Source organism: Centropristis striata, chromosome 20, assembly GCF_030273125.1.
Source record: "Centropristis striata isolate RG_2023a ecotype Rhode Island chromosome 20, C.striata_1.0, whole genome shotgun sequence".
Classification (NCBI taxonomy): Eukaryota; Metazoa; Chordata; class Actinopteri; order Perciformes; family Serranidae; genus Centropristis; species Centropristis striata.
This window is the reverse complement of record NC_081536.1, coordinates 17044747-17066396: the sequence shown is the minus strand read 5'-3', so window position 1 is coordinate 17066396 and position 21650 is coordinate 17044747. Positions and strand designations below refer to the sequence as shown.

The 21650-nt window shown below is 40.7% G+C and overlaps 1 protein-coding gene across 4 annotated transcripts in view; it reads right to left on the bottom strand.

Moving 5' to 3' along the window:
• Window positions 1-21650, bottom strand: part of ctbp2a (C-terminal binding protein 2a) — a 71656-nt gene that overhangs the window by 11519 nt on the left and 38487 nt on the right. For 3 of the 4 annotated variants that reach the window (XM_059359104.1, XM_059359103.1, XM_059359102.1), the window contains one exon: window positions 4620-4774. In XM_059359104.1, coding sequence (XP_059215087.1) covers window positions 4620-4774 — 155 coding nt within the window. Of the gene's footprint in view, window positions 1-4619; window positions 4775-13934; window positions 14029-21650 lie in introns of those variants that run through there. The other variant, XM_059359105.1, reaches the window with a different exon arrangement.

The window sequence follows — 21650 nt, the reverse complement described above, 5'->3', positions numbered from 1 at the left end:
CACCATGAACATATGAAATATGGAGATTTAAAATATTTCTTGCTCTTTTCTTCCTAACGAGACAAAGTATGGACAACATACAATTGGTTTAATGATTTGTAAAGAAGACCTAAAGAAGATGATTATGAATTGTGGAATAAAGTACATAATGCATAGCCCCTTTCTGGATTAAAAGAGGTTAAGGTATCTGTATTCTGTAGGCATATTTTTGGGCTTTGGAGTGAGCAAAGCTAGCAGTTTCCCCCTGTTTTCAGCCACTATGCTAAGCTAATCGTGTAAAATAGCTAATTTTCTAAACAAAAAATCAAACTATTCCATCAAGATTATGGCCAAATTCTGCAACAGACTAGATTAATAAAAAAAAGACTAATTAATCCAATATATTATTTTAACTGATTTTATTCATTTCAATGATCCTGATAGTGATTTAGATGCCATTAGATAGCAATTCTGTTAGAATTATCGTCCTGTTTTCTTTGCTAACTTGTCTTTGAGATGACACACTGATTTGACACTCTAGCTAGCTACATAAACATAAACTTGAATCACCAATCAATCTGTGAACCTTTGGCTACAATTAGCGGAAGGAATTATTATTATTATTAGCAACACTTTCTCTCCACCTCTGAAACATTCACTGATATTGCCACGTCTCCTTGTCAAGAAGTCTGGCTCCTATTATTTAGGGTTGCTCTGCACTTTAGGTTTAGGTTCAGGTAGCTTCATTTGTTGCCAATACTGGAATAGTAACTTTTTCCCAACGGATTTTCCGCCATTGAATAAGACTGCATTTGTAGAACAGCCAATAGGAACCCCCTTTTTTTCTGAAATGACGTGTGATTGGCCAAAGACTCCTCTCACAGGTGTGATTGTGTAATCCTGAAAACAGAGCGACGAGGAAGTGCAGAAGTTTAGTTTTCTCTCAGATCACTTGAATTACAAAATGCTGAAAGGTTGTTTTTGCCCCATGGTTCATAAAATATCTGCCTCCCTAGTGTTAGAAGGCCAATTTGGAATAGCTAGCTAGATTGGAGGGACATGTGAGGAAAACAATGAAGATATGAAAGCCCATCATTTTATATATTCATGATTTTTTAAAGATACTTTTAAGATTATTAAAAACACAGTGATGACACATACTACAGAACCGCAACTTCTCTGCTTAAATCCCCCTCCCCATCTCCCTCTCCTCTCTCTCTTCTCTTCCAACAATTCCTGTCCATCACTGCACTGTCAACTATAAATAAAAGTCCAAAAGTGCCACAAAAAAGCTGCCATTCATGTATGACAAAGTACTGACATGCTCCATTTCTCTTGAAATGTTCTTTTGTCCCGCTTAAGTTTACTGCATGATGCAGATACACATAATTTTCTCAATAACATCCTCAACTGTGGTTGAAATTTTACTGCAGTTTTACTTTGCACAGCAGCACTTACCGCTGGAAGTTACCAATACAGCGATGTGAAAGACACTTGAAAAAACACTTTTTATCTTCTGAAGACTTCTGTGTCTTTCCAAGGACAGGTCTGTATTAGTTAATAGACCATCAGTGCTTTGAATAACTTCTTTTAACGTGCACTAAGGCGTGCCGCAGCACCGCTGGCTTGCAGTTGCACTTCGAGAGCACAAGTACAGTTTACAGCGATTCCTTGAGTGACAGATTCCTAAATCTCTGCATCTGCTCACTTCCAGGAAGAGCATGCAAAAAGACAGCAGTGTGCTTTGCTTTGCTTGCTTGGTGTGTGAGTCTGTTTATATACTTGTGTGTGAACAGTACTAAAACTTGCAGTGAGGTTGTTGGCAAGTGTGTGAGCATGTGTGTGTGTGTGAGTGCCCCATCTGTACCCTCTGCTGTGCAGTTATAGTTGTGGGAAAGTTGCCAACCTCTATTCTCCCAGATGGGTCCTCAGTATGCGTAATGTATTCACTACGAGAGCATCTTACTGGGCAGAGATGGCTTATGCGCAGTGGTGGAAAAAGTTCTCAAATGTTTTACTGCAGAAAAAGTGTAGGAATACTCACTCAGGAATACACTAAAATTAAGCGCTTAAGGGTAGAATTTTCACACAAACATTTTCACATTAAAATATATTAAAATGATTATCTATTACAAATGTTCTAAATTTTAATAAAGGACACGGCTGATGTGTATCAAGAATGTCATATATCCTTTGTGTATGCATCAGCAGTGTGTTTGTCTGCCAGAAGCTGTTAGAAATTGACTTTTTTATAGCTTAAGCCAGTTAAAAAAAATTCAGTACACTTTTTTCGATCATGGTTGTTGTTTTTTGGGATTAATGTAATGGGATGAAGGATTTTAGCCATTAGACATCTGGAACTCAAGTTGTCAGAGCAGCTTGGCTCCAGTCCCTCTCCTGGTGTGCCTAACAGCATTGGAAAAACACCGATTTTTAATGTGAAACTACTTTATTCAGTGTTTTTACCGGTAATAATTAGTGGGTCTGTTTGTTTTGGAGAGGAGAAGAACTCTGCGGATAATTCTGCTCCCAGTAAAAATCTCCTCAATGGTGAACACTGAAGGAACTCACTACATATCACAAGTTAAAGTGCACAAGCATTAGCATCAAATATGAAGTAAGTAGCATTACAGCGAATGGCCCATTAAAGAATAACATTTATGATATTGATGCATTATAATTAGTGATGCATTCAAGTATTAGCTTTACTAATGCTGCAGATGCCAAAGGTGCAGCCTGTTTAATTACCTTATACACTGCAGAGTAGCTTAATCCGTTATAATTAATTGATCATTTATTAGCTGAGTTATATTTTGCATTAATAATCAGAATTTGTAAAATAACTCCAAGCTGCCGTGGAGTAAAAAGTACAATGTCTGCTGCCTAATTATAGTGGAATAGAAGTAAAGAGTAGCGTAAAAATAATAAAAAGAGGAAATAATGAGTACTTACTCAAAACTGCTGAACTATGTGTGTGGATGTGAATTAGTGGAGCAGAAAGACTACAACTACTATTATTGTTGCATTTTTTTCTGTTCAATCCCTTAAATTCAAATCTTGTAAGTAAAACCAACTACTTTTAATTGTAGGTTTAAAACAATGAAGGTTTTAAGAATGCAAGGTAGCATTTTCACTGAAACTGTTTTGACAGGAAGCGGAAACCTTCCTATTCTCTTTTTGAGCGTAAGGACACAAACCCTCCAGCTTGGATTGTAATATCGCTCCTGACTGGCTCCAGTGTATAGGCAGTAAAATAAGACAAATGTTTCACCCACTCTGGCTCAGAACAATTATACTGCATTTCTATTACCAGCCTCCTCCTCCTCCTTATTTAACAAAGCAGCACTTCAGCACCCAGTGGGATTAGAGTCAGTGATGAAACCATTATAGTTGAACTGGGAGAGTGGAACAAGCCAGTGGGCTGAAATATTATTAAAACATTACAGAGGAGGAGACGCAGAGATGATTCTTCTGCACTCAACTGAAGACAAATTATTCCAGAATTACATTCAAAGTTCATATTGTGTTCATATCACAGTGTGTGTGAGCCTGCTCTCCTGCAGATACTGCCGTTACTGCTGCAACTGCCACTGTTACAACAAGCAACACCAACTGATTGCGTTGATTCAGATTAAGTTATGTGCTCTCCAAACGTACTAAACTTTGCACACCTTCGCAGTCAGACAATTCAGAGACATCAGAAATATTTAACATTTTCTGATTTTAAAGTCTGCAGAAGCTACAAATATGTGTAGGAAGAGTCAATTATAACAGGGATTGTTTTTAACACACACACTGCAGACAGTAGGTCCATCATTTTTTATTTTATTTTACACTTTATTTTTACTAAAAAAAATAACTTGAAGCATATTGTAAAGTAGGCCAAACCTGACCCCCTCCGAACATAATTTATGCACATAAGTGTTGCATATAATTTAAACTGAAATATTTTCTTACATTTTTTATTTTAACCCTTTAACTGTGCTTTAATCCTTTTTATACTCCAGATAATTTAATTTCATATCACTTATTTCACACCATGCATTATCTTGATTTTTAGCTTTGTGTGACTTGTTTTTAAAATGTGCAATTTAGATAATTATCTAAGCGCCCCTGGTAGGCTAAAATCTCCAGAAACAAGCTAGTAAATAACTCTAAGTAAGTGTCTGTAGGAATCTCAGGAAACATGACATTACAATATATTGTATGCAAAGTTGCTTGTTACTGCTCCACCACCACCTGACACATCATTGTCTGAATGTTATTTTAAGCCTCTTTTTTATTTTAATGAGGCAGATTCGAGGCATCCCTGTTCTAGACTAGACGCTTTAAGGTCCAGATTGCTTAAAGCAGCATAAAAAAGGGAAACATAAAGCTGACAGCAAATCAACAAGAGCTAATTAAAGTTAATTACATACATAAGCAAAGGCTGCTGTAATGAGCTCATAAATAAGGAGACTTCATGGGAAACCCTTAATTTTGGACAAGGCTTTGAAGAGCCATATCAAGGCGTTTTAGAAGAGGTTAAAAAGTTGCAAGTTAGTGCAGAAAATAAAGGTAATAAAATGCTGTTATTATTAGACTTGCAGCTGCTGCAATTTAATAATTTGATAATAACAGAAGATAAGTTATTTCTGTACCTTTTCATGTATCTCCTGTGTGGACTGGGCATCACAGAACGCCACGGTGGCCAGATCTTTGAGGATGGGCATCTCCACGGTGCAGTCGCGCCCATCCAGCAGCGCCACCAGGGGGCGCGGGTGCATAGGCCCATTCATAATCTGGGGCCGAATACCTGCAGAGAGACAGAGAGAGAAAAAGAGAGGGATTTAATTATTTATGTCTGGCACACACAGTCAAGAAGAAGCAGTAAAATGTAGGAAATGCAGCCCGCAGCAGGAAGTGTTTACACAGGTCGAGGTTTGTGGTTAGATAAATTAGTGTGTGAATAGTTCCCAACTTTAAACCACTATCATTGTCTCCCTTACCTGGCAACACTGGTCGAGATACACACTCTCACACACACATATACAACACTGGTGATATGAATACCCCCCTCTCTCGCTGTTATCCACACTGTTACCAGGCAACAGGTCCTTTCACCCCATGAGGTCATCACCTCCATTATCCTATCACCGTACAGAAGACGGCAGGCCTTCAGTGTGTGCGTCTTTGCACCTTCTGCACAGTTTACACCCACCACACGCTCATTCTGAGGCTGAAGAAATCAGCAGGTATTCAATAATTTAATTTCAAACTTGTGGTCGTCTCCAGGTTTGTCCTCCCAGAGCGAGTTTTCCGTCTTTGTCCTCGCCTTGCTGACAAGTTGTGATAGCCCTTCAGGGACAAATGTGGCAAAAAGAACTTCTGGAAACTAAAAATGTATTGATGAATAGTGTCTCACTTGACTGATTGACAGACGGTTGGATCAGGTTGTGTCCCTATTAACTAACTCTCTCTGAAGTCATAGTGATGCATCCTTTAGGTGTAAAATTGAGGAGAAATGTGACAGTGTGGACCCAAATTTCACTAAAAAGAGGGAAAAGAAAAAGGAGGGGGGGGGGGGGGGTTCGCACACCACCACTCTCTGGCTCCCTGCTGCCTGTTGTCATGGTGATTAGAGGATTTGGGCAGGATTATGAAATATTTTATTTAGTGACATCTGCGCTGCTGGAGAGGACATCCAAGCCTGCTCGCTCCATGTCTGTCTCTAACTCCTCCAGTTTTGGGAAGCAAGGACGGTGTTTGTGACCTACACTGCTACAACATGCGAACATATGCACTTTAAACAGATCACATCCATATAATGGAAAAACAAAAATACAAGAGGTGCATGTAAATATAGCACGGTTCAGTTAACTGGGCTTCAATTCTGCAGCAGTAGGCTTATTTTCTGTTCTGCACACGTAATAAAAAAGAAGCATTGATTACTGGACCCAGTTTTAAGAAGATGATCCTCTGAAATCTCATTCTAGTCTGCAATTTAAAGGCCCTGAAAACCTATTTTCTCAATCAGCTTGTTACTATGAGTGGCAGGATTCTACATAGATGCAAACATCTCTGCCAAAGTTAGAACAGTTTTGGCTATTTCACAAGACATTTCTGTATTTGTGTGTGTTTCTGGGCGCTTCCAACTGCTTTAAAATGGGTGAGGCTCGGTTGTGAAGAAAGTAAACGTTGGAATCTAAATTTGATGCCAGTTGTTGGGTTGTTGGTTTGTGCTGCCAGGCCACTGTCAATAAAATCTGATCACACCACACCCACACAGCCCTGATGAAGCAGATTAGATTTTAGTGCTTAATAAATAATAACCGACAACATTATTAGCCAAACTTTGAGAATGGAATACTTAATTTTACAGAGAAATACCTACATTTCAAGATATGCAGCGCTAAGAGGATGCTACAAAAATAGACTGTAAATTATGCATAGTTTGATGCCTTTACACACATGCAAACACACACACAACATAAGGAATAACCACCTGTGCTAGACCTATCAGAGAGAAATGGAAACAGGGGATTAATTTTAAAAAGAGCTTAGCAGTTTGTCATTAATATCACAGCTTTGACAAACTGCCTTACAACCTGCATTTTTTTCAGGGTTAATTCCTCTAATAACTGGTGGTGTTCTCTCTGTTTGTTTCTGTCTCTGTTTCTATCAAACCACAGAGGAAGGTGAACCGCATGCAGATGCCTCAGAGGCAAGAAATGTGCAGGTGTTCAGCAAAAACATTTCCACAAGAGTTCACCAGTCAGAGAAGTAAAGATGGAGCGTTGGGGAACATGATAAGGAGGGGAAATAAATGAAGGAAAACTGCACAAAAGTCAGTTTGATTCACTGTATCTCTTAACTTAACAACTCTAAAGGGTTGCCTCATTGCAGACACCACTGAACCTTTTTAATCAAAAAATGTGGATGGGCTTTTGAAGAGATATTCCACACATTTACACAAAAAAGTTAAGTCCATAAAGAGACTTTACTTAACATTTTTTAAGAGAAAATCTGCCAACTGTTTGTGTGTAGTTTAAAGATGAGGGCAATATGAAGGAAAGGTGGGCCTAATGAATAAAAAGCTACTGAGCTGCATTATGGGAAACGTAGTACACACTGTTTGTGGAGCTTCACCCATGCTAGACACTAAAAGTCACAATATGCTAGCCTGTTGTTTGAATTTTTTTTTTTTTACATAAAAAAATCTGCTTCTTGTGAGTTGCTCAACTCCGGCTTATCTTCAAGTTCACACCAGCACTATGATCTCTTTCAGTTTATTCACCACTTGAAACTTATTTTGATGTAATTATGTTATGTTAGTTACTACTGACCTTTCCTGCATTTTCTATTATCATCATTACTTAGTTTTTTTATGTTTCATGTTTTGTTTTCAGGGTTTTATGTTGATTTTACGAGTTGGGTTTATAACTGCTTTGTGAGCCACTTTATAAAATGCTATGGAGATAAAGAGACTGTGTTTTTATTAAATTTCATTATATTACAGCCATTAACAATATTATTATTGTGCAGTGCCCATAGTAAAAGCAGAGCTACATAAAAGCCCAAATGGCATATCAAAAGAGGAATGATGAGGAAAAAGGGAGAGGTGCATGATAAAGAAAAGGCTAAACGAAATAATGTGGAAGAAGTGACCTCCATCTTTTTGTTCCTAATATAAGCGGAAAGCGTGCATTACTCTCACCGGAGGGACTCTGGTGTGTGTGTGTGTGTGTGTGTGTGTGTGTGTGTGTGTGTGTGTGTGTGTGTGTCTATGTGTGTGTGTGTGTGTTAGCGAGAGTAGGAGGGGGTTGAGGGTGGGAGGCTGCTTGCCAAACACACCTGTGGCTGCACAGCGCTCCCTGCGCCTCCTCATCACACTCCTGCAGAGTTCATTATCACAGCTCAGACCGGCTGCGCAAAAAAAATACTTCCATCATCCATCAGTCACACACAAAGAAACGTATCGTTACTCCAACAGACGCAGCCTCGTGTTCAGCACACACAGCGAACACAAAATCTTATATATTTTACACATAAACAAGAAACCACTGATGGAAAAAAGCAGCGTCACTTGTAGGAAGTAGGTCAAACTGCTGTTGATTAATTATTTCCTAGTGGCTAATAGCCTTTCTCCAGCCTAATAAGGCAGAACGTGGCACCGCATTTAACACATGATGAATCTGCGGATAATTAACACCTAACAAGGCTGTTAATGAAGCTCTTAATGACTCGGATACCTGGCCGGTGATTTGAAGGAGCTCGTTGGTTTTGGACAAAAAGAACTGAGTCATCCTTCAGTTACTCAGCCAAGGAAACACACTAAGACAAGACAGTATGTTTATCTTACACGAGGACAGGTTTGGAAAATAGTAAATCCACAACTGCCTGGACAATCATAACGTATATTCACAAACAAATAAACACAGTCTGTTTTTTGACTGTACTGGCCTCTTATCACCGTCCCTCCAGGGACTGTCTGTCACATCAAAGTTAATGAGTTTTGGGGCTTCAGACTGGAGTCTCACGCTGTCAGAAGTACACAACACTACATATCCTGCCACCAGCGCAGGTTGAGCCGAATCCATCATCATTTTAAAGTTCTTAAAACCAATCAGTGACAAGCTTTAACTGCACCAGCAGTGTCAGGAGGGAAATGTTATTTAGAAATATAGGGCTGAGTTGTCGACATACGGGATGACATTCTCAAGCAGGTGCACTGTGTGCTCGTCAATTTCAAACAGTCCCCGGTGCTCACATTTCTAAAGTGAAATGTTCTAAAATGTATCCATAAGCATGGTAAAGCTTCATTGATCCACAGGTACTGGCTGTGCCGCAGCTCAGGGGTTTCAAAGGATGAAATTCAAACACTTTGAAGACACTTTTGACTGCAACTAAATAGTGTTTTGTCACATTTGTAGTTAGATGAGTAGTATTAGATAGATAAAAGACAAAAGAAAGCTGCCCAATCAACACACCCTCAGTGGCTTGAGAAGATAACGTCTTGTCTTAAGGGAAAACTTCCCCCCTATAATAACAGTAATTTGTATCCAATTACTCATGGCATTTACCTTTTTTTTAAAGAAAAAATGGAGAAAACCCTTGATGAATTAAAGTAATTGGTGGCCAAGTTTAACAAAAGCAAAACTATATCTCACATATTATGTGATATGGTCAAAATCAATACCATAATACTAATTATTAAGAATATTTTACTATAAATCAAAATAAGCTATACAGCAAAACATTTTAGTTATTTTTCAAATTACAAATTGTTGGAAATAATTATTAGGACAGAATTACTGTGTTGTAAACCCCAAGCACACATTATCAGTTCTGCTCGTCATATTATGGGTATATTACACTACAGGCTTCTGTAAACTAAATGTTGATTACCACTCGGACATTATTGGTCCTTGGGGAATATTACAGAGCCTCAGAATTAGCTCACAGCTGCAGACGGCTGCAATAACAGTCATCTGTTGATGTTAAATGTAAGCAGTAACATAACTGCCAACACTTACCTTATGTCGGATTTACTTTAAAAGAATCAGGCAGATTTTTATCTAATGATTACAAGAAGATAATTTGGAATATGTTGAGATCATGTATTAGTTATTTGTGATTTAAAAAAAGCTGTTTTTAAATTGAGATCAGGATATATTAAGAAAACAAACCATTACACCCCACAGTCTTCATCTCAGATGGTTTTCTAAATTGGCAAAGCAGCCAAAAAGAGAGTGCATAAGTCTTATCCCAATAATCACCCTAGGATGGCTCCTGCGACCCCCACTGATCACACAGCAGCTGGTCTCACGGCAGCACTTGCAGGCTAGAGGTCCAGCACTAAAGAATAAAAACAATGATTGCATCTGGCTCTTTTAATTTACTTCACTTAACATGTGTCTTACCACTTTTCTCTCTGTTTATACCATCTCCCTCCCTCCCCAGTTGGGTCGTCACCAGCTTGGGGAGTTTGGCAGCAGCTTGCAAGAGCCAGACCAAGAACCTGGACTCCAGGAAGCAAAAGCAAAGCCAGAACTCTCCTTGTCCAAACACAGAGTCCAACCCAACACCAGACAAGAGACCAGACTCATTTTTAAGCAGGGCAAAAATGTACCACAGAGCCGTTTTTCAAGTGCCGATTTGCTGTTACATAAACCTCAGTGAGCAGTAGGAACAACATGACTAAAGATGGTTTACATTAGGCACTAGGAAATTTTGGCTGCTAGTCATTCGGATAAAAATGCAAATTGCTTGTGTCAATTTCCTGTTATTGTACCCAAAGTATTTATCATAGCACAACAGCCAGCATTGTGTGTAAGCCAGCGAGTAATAAAGAAACAAAGCCAACAGCCTGGCTAACTAAATCTAAACTGTGTTCAGTGTGACAGCAGATAGTCTTATCCAGTGGAGGTCATGTGTTGTTACATCCCTCAAGGGAAGCTTGAATGGACTAAGACTGATATCAACCTTTAGCCAATGCTAATCACAAACTGGATGATTCTCCAGGAAGTATGAAAACTTTTGGCAGAGCTGGCAAGAGCGTACTTTAAACCACAAATGGATTACAGATGTTCCAAACTAAAAAGCCTTTTTGGATTCTGACAACAGAAATAGAAGTCATCTTTTTAAACGCTGGGGGAAAAAAGAAAAGAAGCAGAACTCATAGAAATATGCCTCTCCTTAGTGAATACGATCTGGTGTCTAATTCTCTCGTTTGGAAGGGGCGATCTTGGAAAAGCAGCTCAGAAAGATTCGCTGCCAGAATCTGTGAGTCAGAGTTTTCAGAGGGAGAAGGATCATTTCCTAAATAGAGCGCAAACAATCAATGGAAGAAAATAAACCCCCAGCTCAAACCCGTGTTTCTCCCCTTGGGTTTGGAAACCAATCTTTAAATTGGTATTTAATAACATTGCACTACATCAGTTATCGTCATTTTTAAAAGCTCTGTTTTCTGACAGATTGTGTGCTCTGGTTTTGTGGTTTCATGGATCTCCAACAAGCCTCGGCTGGTTTACAAAGACGATTTAATTTGGAAGTTAATGCGCTCCCCACAGATTTACTTGTGGCTTGTTTGTAAGGTCCTCCCACACTTTGAAAGGTAAATTGTCCACTTGGGGACTGCAGAGTCGTATTAACTTACCTGCACTGTTGTGATTTCCTGAATAATTATACAGTGTACTCTGCCTTCTCGGATCTCTGTTAATAGCCTTCTGAGACAGTTTAGTACCCTCACCTCACAGAAGAGTGACACACTTTAGAGACTATCTTTTATATCCTGATGTCTTTGTCAACTCACTCTAAATTACAGGTGACTACGTCGAACAAGCCTACTCATTCTTTTCACCCTCCTCTTGTCCTTCCTCACTGCATTTCCCATCTCCTCCCTCTGAGTTGTGTGTGTATGAAAGGTGATGAAATGCTCCCAAATTGGCGTGATACATGCCGTGGTCGCTCCCACACCGGTCCCCGCATCAGTGGAACAATAAAACTGCAAAAACAAAAGGAAGTGAGGAAGATTTTTCCATGGCACGATGATGTCAGGGCCACAGCGGCGGTCGCTGAGTTCACATCGAGCTTTCAGAGAAAACTACTCTGCAGTTGACGCAGAGCCAAAAACGGGCTCAACCGGCTTAGGACCAACAGCTGGTTCTGGTTACCTAGCAACTCCCAAGCTGGGGGCCTCAGTGATGGGATCGTCCGAGAGTGAGAGGAGGAGGGGGGCCGAACCGATAACCCCAGCGGGGGTTTCTTTGTGGCAAGTGCAGCAAGAAGAGATGAAGATTTGCTTCAAATCCAATTTTTGCCCCCAAAATGCATCATGCCACCCAACCTGGCAACCCAAATATGGAGCTTGAGTGGCACAATCGGGGTTTCTCTGCTGCATTTTCCAGGCAGACATCAGGAACACAAACATGGTCGCTATTTTCCGCGCACACACCAACACACAGAGTTTGGCTGCACTTAGCTTCACACACACCCACAGATGATAACCACTAATGATCAGCGATTATCCAGGATGTCACAGATTTTGTTGTTCAAGGGCATTCACAACTCTCAACGCCAATGCTCCCTTCTACTCTACTTCTGTTCTCTTGGTTGTGTATGTCCACCTGTACACTGCTCACAATATAAAAGCAGCAATGTTACACACTACAGCAGCGCTTACATGTTAACAAGAAACCGGCGCCTGTATTCTTGGGAGTGTCTACTTTCTTGAGTGTGTTTACGATCCCCTGGCATCTGTAGAGAAAGAAGGGAGGTGTAATCTTTTTTTTGGCAGACTTGGCTCCTCCAGGGCCCCCCACTGGACCCTATCAGCGCCCGGCTACACTGCCGCCACCCCAGCCTGTTTCTTGTTCCACTATGTGGACACACAAAGACCTTGTTTGTCCTCCCTCCGCCTGCCCTCCTCCAAACTTATCACCACTGAAACGCCCAGCCAAGAGAGGGTGAGGGAGGGGAGAGATAAAAGGATGAAAGAGAAGAAGAAGCAGGGTGGAATTACATTTAAAAGTGCAGAGGAGAGTAGAGGAAGAATGGGGAAAACATACGCTGCCATAAAGATATCACAGGTGGTGTCAGCGGTAAATACATCACAAAGTGAGAGAGGAGAGCATCCATCCATCACCATCTCCTCTTTAAATGTTGTCTTTTGTGCTTCGCTAGCAAGGCCTGAAAACAACCGGGGTCCTGAGACAAAAGCAGCTGTCAGTGCTGATGAACAGCGGACGGTGCACTGGAGCTTTACTCCGCATGCACACACAAGCGTGTGTGTGCCGGTCAGGAACATATATACACAGAAACACACACTGAGTTGAAACAATTAAACAACAGAAAAAAATAAGCACCCACAAAACAATTTTGCTGATTGATTAATCGTTAAAGTAATTATGAAGCAAAAATGGCAGGAAATGCAGACTCTCCAATATGAAGATTTCCTGATTTATATCATATAAAACTAAATATGTTTGGGCTTTGGACTCAAAAAACAAGACATTTAAAAACATCGCTTCACTTTTCTGAGATTTCAGAGACCAAACCATTAATCAAGAAAATTATCTGCAGATGAATCATCATTAATGAATAAATAAATGAGATAAATAATAATTAATTCTAGCCCTAACATGGCAAAGCAGAGGGAGATAATGAATCTAAGCTCTGTTACAAGCAGTGACAGATACAGACTAATGATCTATTTTTCTGTGAATTTTAACACATTTTCTGCCTTCAAGTTGTTTACTGGTGACGACTCTGATCAGTAGTTCACAGTAACAAGGTATTTTTGCTATGTTGACAACACTGATTAAAATAGGGAGAAATTGCAAATTAGGTGACGATTATGATTATGAGCCCTAAGAGTCCCACTACAGTTTATATATAATATAATTCATATCCACATTCGAACACAAGCTCTCTGACAGACAGCATTCACACAGGACCGACCGTTAACACTCTGACATCGTGTGCACATTCTCCTGTGACCTTTGACCCTCTAAATGACAGCCCATCTAATCACACGTCCTCATGCTGCTGAGCAGAGTTCTGTGGTTTCGAACCAAGGAAACACTGACACGCTCACATGGGTGCTTGCCCTCACACACACGTAGCAAGTATAAGAACACACACACACACACACACACACACACACACGTAGCAAGTACAAGAACACACACACACACACACACACACACACACACACACGTAGCAAGTACAAGAACACACACACACACACACACACAAACACACACACGTAGCAAGTACAAGAATGCGCACACACAAACACACACACACACACACACACACACACACACACACTGTTTTCATGACACACTTCATTGCAAAAACATAAGAGGCTCATTAGCCTTATAGCCAAGTCCAACTCTCTACTCCCCCACCTCTCGCAATTACACACACACGCACACGCACACACACAATACAATGTGAAACATGCTCCTTGCCTGGGAAATGCTGTCTCCACATTCTTCAAATCAGGACCTGCACATGGCAGAGGAAATGTGTTGGAGAGGGACAAAAAAAAGTGGTGTGGGGGGGGGGGGGGGGGGGTATTTTCACACAGTATGCCCTGGGGTTATCCTCTCCTCTCCTCTCTACCTCCTCCTCCAGCCTCCCTCCTTCCTTCCCTCTTCTCTTGCTCTCCCACTGCTTGTTTCCAAATCTGTCCTCCTTCGTCACCTCACCCCCAGAAGCTCCATTTCTCTCTCAGACGACTGCTCGACTTCTCTTGAGCAAGAGGGGAAAAAAATGGAAGGTGGCACAGGAGGGCAGTGGGCGAGGGGGAGGACGGGAGAGCGAGAACTACGATCGTCACCCCCCGTGTGGTTAAAGCAGCGCAGTCAACTCCAAAGAAGGGGGAGGGAAAAAAATTGGATCTCTACTCGTCCTTAGCCAGCAATCAGCACTTCTGAGCGTACTCCTCTTTCCGCCTCTTCAGCCAGATCACTTGTATCTTTTCTCCTCAGCCTTCTCTTCCCTGCTTCGTCTCCCTCTTCTCTCCCTTCACGGCAGGTTTGGGCTATTCATTCAGACGTCAGGCTCACTCCGTCAGCCTTTTGTTGCGAGTCACAGAAAGACAGAGAGAGAGAGCAGAGAGAGGGAGAGAGAGAAAGAGGAAGGGGTGGGGGGAGAAAAATGGTAAAAGACGAAAAAAGACAGAGAAAACAAGCCGGTGCCACAGCTATGCGGGAGAAAAGAAAAGAGGGAGGTAAATAAAAGAGACGAAAAGAGAGAGGGGAAAAATCCTTGAAGAGCACCAGTCACAGCGAGAGGTGCAGAGCTCCTGGCACACGTACGACTCCCTCTTCCATTCTCTCCGACCTTCCCCTTCGCTCAACATATTTTCCTTCTCTTTTTTTTTCTCCTCCCCTCCCTCCTTCCCTCCCTCCCTGCCTTTCTGTTTTATTATTTGTGATCTGGCCTTCACGGTCCTTTAAGAGTGCCAGCCCCTTTCCCCCCTCTTCTCAGTCTCACTCTCTCTTGCTCACAAACTCTCCTTCACGATCTCAGTCTGTGATTTTTATCCTCGCTCTTTAACGCCAGTTGATTGGTTTTGCCGTTCAACGAGCCATTAAGTGCCTCATTTCTGGGCTTCAACACAGCATCAATACTTGTCATGGTTTGCACAAAGGATCAAGACGTACTGCACATGCAAATCTATAGACACAGGTGATGACTGTTTCATACAAGGACGAATGTAGAAGCGGAGATGTGCACTCACATGTGCATGAAACCACACTGAAGGAATGACATGCAAAGACTAGTAAAATCTTTTCGTGCTGCACAAACATCTGTGGGCAATGTTTTTAATAGAAAATACTGCAGTTGCAAAATTAATTCCCATATGTAAAAATATCTACAAGTCTGCACACCTGCTACTGACTCTCAGGGGATCAGAATAAGCATGAAGTTTCATAGTGTGTTGACTGTGTGTGTGTGTGTGTGTGTGTGTGTACTTGCAGACACAAGCACAGTCAATTCCTACATGTGAACTTATGGTTACACTTAAGAAAATCCCTCTAGTCTAATTGATCCTGAGATTTAAACCCAGGCAGCGGAGTAAAAGATTAACGTGTTTACTACTGCTGCTGGTCTGAGAGGGCAGACCACACTTTGTCTCTGACAGAAGCTTTAAAAAGGATTTTGATAATGAAGGTTAAGTAGGGTTGCCAGGTCACTGGACGCAGACACAACAATGCTACTGTGGTGGGGGACATGCATTCTGAATTCTGAATTCTGAAATCTGCCATATGATAAAGTTTAATAGTGCAACTATTGTAATCAATGCCAAACGTTTTGATTGTTCAAGCTTTTTAAATGCATTAAAATAAACAAAAAATATTTGGGTTTGCACTATTGGTTGGACAAAACATTTTTTGAAAGAATTATGATGGACATTTTTCAACTTTTTAAAATTTTATTGAACAAAAAAAACAGATAAAATCAGTGAATTATTTAAGAATTACATTTTTTAATCAAAACCTTACAATTATTATTATGAACAGTCGGGATGCACGATTTAAAAAAAATTAACTCAACCCTTCATGCTACAACTTATTTGCTGCTTGATAAAAATAAAAAACGTTTCTTTTTCTCATTTCCCATCATTCATCTGAAGCTATCAGATGCAATCTGAAGATGTTGTGTTCGATACTGACAAGTCTTGAATGACATTTTTGCTGTTTACTGACATTTTACAGTCTGCATGATTAATGAAAAAGCTAATCAAGAGATGAATTAACAATGAAAACAATTGTTAGTGGCAGCCCACTAATTACTGAGTGATAAAATTATGTTTTATGTTCAGCTGTAAGACATGTGAGAGAAAGCAAATACGAAAAAAAAGACTAACAAAGTAACAAAACTAGTGCTCGTTAAAGATGTGTCTGTATTATAGTGTAATACAGTAGTGTAGTGAGTGTAAAGGACTCCATTGAGGAGGTTTGGTTACGACATGTAACCAGAGCCCACAAACCAGGCCAGGAGTATAAAAAAGCTCATTCATGAAAAGAGACCGCTGTAGGGATAGGGTCTACGGGATAATTTGACCTCTAAAAATCACCATCCCATCTGTCTCCTGTGATCTACATGATGTGCTGCTGCCAAATGATTGAAGCAGGAATGATGGCGAGAGAAGAAGAGGGGCAGCGACAAAATAATAAACGAGGTAGAAAGAGAGGTGGCACAGCTGCAGGTGGACAACAGATGTTGAGGGTTTTTTGTTTTCCTTTTTTTTCAGGGAGGCGATCGCAGCACATAAATTCTTGTTCTCCCATTCATACCCCGTCTGTGCATCGCTCCACCTCTCCAACACCATCACTCTCCTCCTCCACCTTTCTCTTTCTCTATGACTTGAGCCAACTGGCCTGATTAGAGAGAGAGAGAGAAAGAGATGTAAAAGAGAATGTGTGTGTGTGTGCATGTGTGTGTGAGACAGAGAGAGAGAGAGAGAGGAGAGAGAGAGAGAGAGAGAGAGAGAGAGAGAGAGAGAGAGAGAGAGAGAGAGAGAGAGAGAGAGAGAGAGAGAGAGAGAGAGAGAGAGAGAGAGAGAGAGAGAGAGAGAGAGAGACACACACAGCGGATGGGGTATATGAATGGGGAAAGGCGTAGCTTATTACACCCCTCATGTATGCTGCAGGCTTAGACAAATAGAGTGTGAACAGGCAACCATGAAAAATGAAACAGTGAACAAATAGATGGACAAATATGCACACACACACATTGAGCATCTGGCTGCCTTAACTTTAGCTTCTTCAGAAATGTGTGTTTTGGCCAAATATCTGAAAAACATAATATAAATTTAGGATCAAATATGTGGTGATGGCTGCTCACACACACACACACACACACACACACACACACACACACACACCCTTTGTGAGACTAACATCACTGTGAAACACAATCCCATTTACAGTCCTGTGTGATCCTGAACACGACTGACATGCCTACTGAGAGATGTATAATATTTTCCTCGGGTGCGAATGAGATTCATCTGCACCTCTAAACATATCTCCCCTCGCTTCTGTTAAAACACAGCCAAGCAAAGTGTCAACTTGTGCAACGCCTGGTCACACACACAAGCGCACACACATGAGTGCGTGCGCACACACACACACACACACACACACACACACACACACACACACACACAAACACATATTGCATAGAGAGAACATGGTCAGCTCTGTCTGTTCTTCACTCTGGTTTAACACCCGTGAAGATTTCATTTTCCCAAAATGAATAATTCAGGGTGACTACACGGTTGGCACTGAAGGGAGGAGAGGAGAGGAGAGGAGAGGAGAGGAGAGGAGAGGAAAGGAAAGGAAAGGAAGATGAGAGTAAAGAGAATGAAGAGAAAAATAAATGAAAGAACTGGTATGAGAGGAGAGGAAAGGAGATGAGAAAAAAGGAAGGGAGAAGAAATTTAGGGAGAGCGGAAAATGGGGAAGGAAACAGAGAAGAGAAGAGAAGAGAAGAGAAGAGAAGAGAAGAGAAGAGAAGAGAAGAGAAGAGAAGAGAAGAGAAGAGAAGAGAAGAGAAGAGAAGAGAAGAGAAGAGAAGAGAAGAGAAGAGAAGAGAAGAGAAGAGAAGAGAAGAGAAGAGGTTATGAGAGGGGAGGAAAGAATCTGAGATGAGAGGAGATGAAAGGAAAGGAAAGGAAAGGAAAGGATTGATGGGAGTAGGAGTATGCAGCTTTCAGTTTCTCATTTCATTGCTTTTTTCTTTTCTTTTGGGCTACAAATGTTTGAGCATGTGACCTCTTGTGTCTGTCCTTCCTCTGCCTCTGCTCCCACAACCTGCAGTTAATCACTTCAAGTCTCTCTGAAAGGATGCAGCAAACTGGCCATAAAAAGCTTTTTCGCCTTCACGTTCAGACATTGCCTGTCAAGGTCCAACTTCTTTTGATGGCACACGTTCAAAATATTATGTGTACACACAACTACAAACACAAGCAAACATACCTGACTGGTGTCATTCACTCTCAGAGGCAATTATTTTTTAATCAATAAAGAGTATAATAATTGCAGGACAGAACAGGAAGCTGGGAGTATCAATTTCAAACACTAAGCTTCAGTAGTTTATCAATTAACCATTCTGATAAAGTATAAATCATTTAAATCATTGAACAAGTAAAACATGTCAAACATCTGCTTGTACGAGCTCTTTTATTTAAGCATTTGCTGCTTTTCTTAGGTTTTATTTTTTAATTTCAATGTTGAGATTTTTTTCTAAATTTTTGTGACAATTTAGAGACCAAACAATAAATGCATTAAATCTGACAAATACATACAGATAAATATCAGTTGCAGCCCTAAACCAGACTTATAAATACCCATGACACTAATGGTTCTGGTTTACAAAATGTTCTCTTGCTTATAATATAAACAAACCAAACAAAAAAACTTGTCCTCCTGCTATCCTCCCCTCCTTCACTTGCTCCAAGTTGGCATGACAGAGTTTCCATTTATGTAATCTCCGGTTTGCACTCCTCCACCAATTTCTAAGACTGTATCAGTGCCTCTGGAGCAGTCAATCCTTCACTATCTAATCTAAAGCAGCCCCCTGTGCATTTAACTTTGTTCCTTGGCCTTTCTTGATCAGTCGTTGTGTTCTGCTGTCTTTGGGTGAGTACAAATTAGGGGCGTAACGGTAACACAAGTTCAGTGCAGTGGGGGAAAACACAAAAAGCATGAGGATGTGTTCCTTTTTATTTACTATGAACAAGAGAGCAGAGCAAGTACCAAAGAAAGACAAGTCATCTTCCTGGGGCCTGAGGTAACAGTTTGCCCTCTGGCAACTTCTCACTACAAAAATAAGGAACATTTCAAACACTTCTGCTTTACACGGAACAAACACTTTCCCAAAAGGCAACATGTCACAACAGACTACAACAAAAAAACTGAAAATAATCTCTTTAATGTTATAAAATAAAACTTGTGCATTCGGACGAGCTTTTTAATTAGTTCCATCATTGTTATATTTAAAAATTCAAAGCAACCAAATATGACCCTGTAACCCCTCTACCATGACAGTTTGAATATAAAAACGATTACAACCCTGGTTCAGTCACCTCCCGTCTTCACTTTTCCTCATTTTTCTGGAGACGGGCTCTGCGACCCACAACCACAGTCATGAATGAATGTGCTGAGCTGAGTAGGACATTTATTTAAAGCATTTTTAACATTACCTCAAACTCCTTTTCCCCCCTAAAATCTCTCTTGAGTTAGGAGGGCTGTCTTTGCAAAATCATTTCCTACAAAGGTAATTTTACAAAGGGAGGTGGGGGGACAGAGACAAACTGGGGCCAATTTACACAAAGAAAAAGAGAAGAAGAAAAAACGAATACTTAAGATTGGTATGAATCCAATCCTGGCAGAATGTGACCAGAGATTTCATTCACTCATGAGGGAAAAGGAAATCACTGCCTGATATTAAGTGGAACATCTGGTGAGGAGAGGAACTCTGCACGGTGCCACAACAGACGCCACACCTGCCAAAGCAGTTTGCACATGCACATACACACACAGAAGTTTTTTGGTTCTCAATGTTCCTGAACATAGAAACACAGCAGTATCCTAGATAATTAAACTGCAAGTTGGCTGTGAACTTTTGATCATGCATTTACTGCCAATTTGCTGTAACAAACACGTTTTTTTCATCACAATTGTGAACAAAATCCTGCACCGTCATTGCTAAATTCATCACGGTTTTGAAAAATCGATATGTTTTTAAACAAGGACTATGAAAGAAGACATTGCCAGTGTGACAGCACTTTTTTGTTTGTGGGCAACCATTTTGAAGCCTTGAGACTGACATTTTGGCTTTCACCATCATGTTTTTTGCAGTCAGAAGTGACCATATTTGGGCAAGAGGGTGGATTTGACCAGGAACCTGAGAACACTATGTCATTTTCACATAGACTTCTATTCAACTGGGTTTCTTTTTGCAACCAGTATAGTCGCCCCCTGCTGGCCATTAGAAAGAATGCAGATTTAAAGCACTTCCGCATTGGCTGCACATTTACTCAGTCTATGTTTTGTAATAAAACAATCAGATGTATCAGTTTCTCATCTTTTGTACAAATTATTTACCAAAAAAGTTTCATATGCATAAACAGAGAGTAAGAGGCTTTACATTTCAATAGCACAATTATGATCCTGTCTATGTCTATCCATGGCTGCATTACTCAGGGTTATGGCATTGGTAAGCCACGCTCAGGTCAGAAGGAATATATATAATATATATCACTGAATGACCAGCTGCATAAAAAAACAACCTTTGACTGTCAGCCCAGATTAAGGCCAAAGTTTGACCCTGCAACTCAAATGCTACATTGACAGCTAGCCTCATCTCCATGGAGAGTCCAAGGTTGACGGACAGCTGTCAACGCCCTGTTTCCCCTCCCCCACCCTGCAAGCAGCAATCATCATCTATCAGTAGCAGGACTATCTCTCTCTCTCTCTCTCTCCCCCTTAATCCCTCACTCAGTGTAACAACTGCCTAAAGCGTTGACCTGGACCCTGTTAATACATAATCTGCCATCTCCAGAACTAATATGCCACGACCCTCCCCCATCATCAAGCTAGAAAAAAAAATTCGGCTAGTGTGTCACGCAGAACAAAACTGACCTGAGCTCGCATCAGGTCGCCTGGCCAGAGTCCACAGAAGGAAGCCAACACACTCGGCAGGGTGGAGGTGAAAGAGTGGAAGTCCCACAGTATCATATACGGTGATTATGCCGGCGTGGGGGATGGGGAAGCCTGGTTAGTCATATAAAGGCGGGGTCTTGCTCAAGGGTATTCCACGAAGGTGGGCGGGGGCATGCCATCTGTATTTACACAAGGGCTATTAGTTCAGAAAGAAAATATTTCTGGTTGTGGGTGCAACTCACTGCTGTAACTAATGAATTGTTTAAGGTTGTCAAAATATCAGGAGCTCAAAACTAATTGGATTTTAAGGATTGCAAAATGAGTTATGGCTCCCACAATGTAATTTGTCTACAAGTACCTGACAAAATATCAAAATGGAGTTTAAACTAAAAGGCTGAATCGCATTTTGTTGAGTCTAAAATGCATAAAATTCCTTTGAAAGTAGGGGAGAAAGCTTGCTAATTTTTTATTCATCACATATGAAAAGGAGCGAATGAATATGATTAA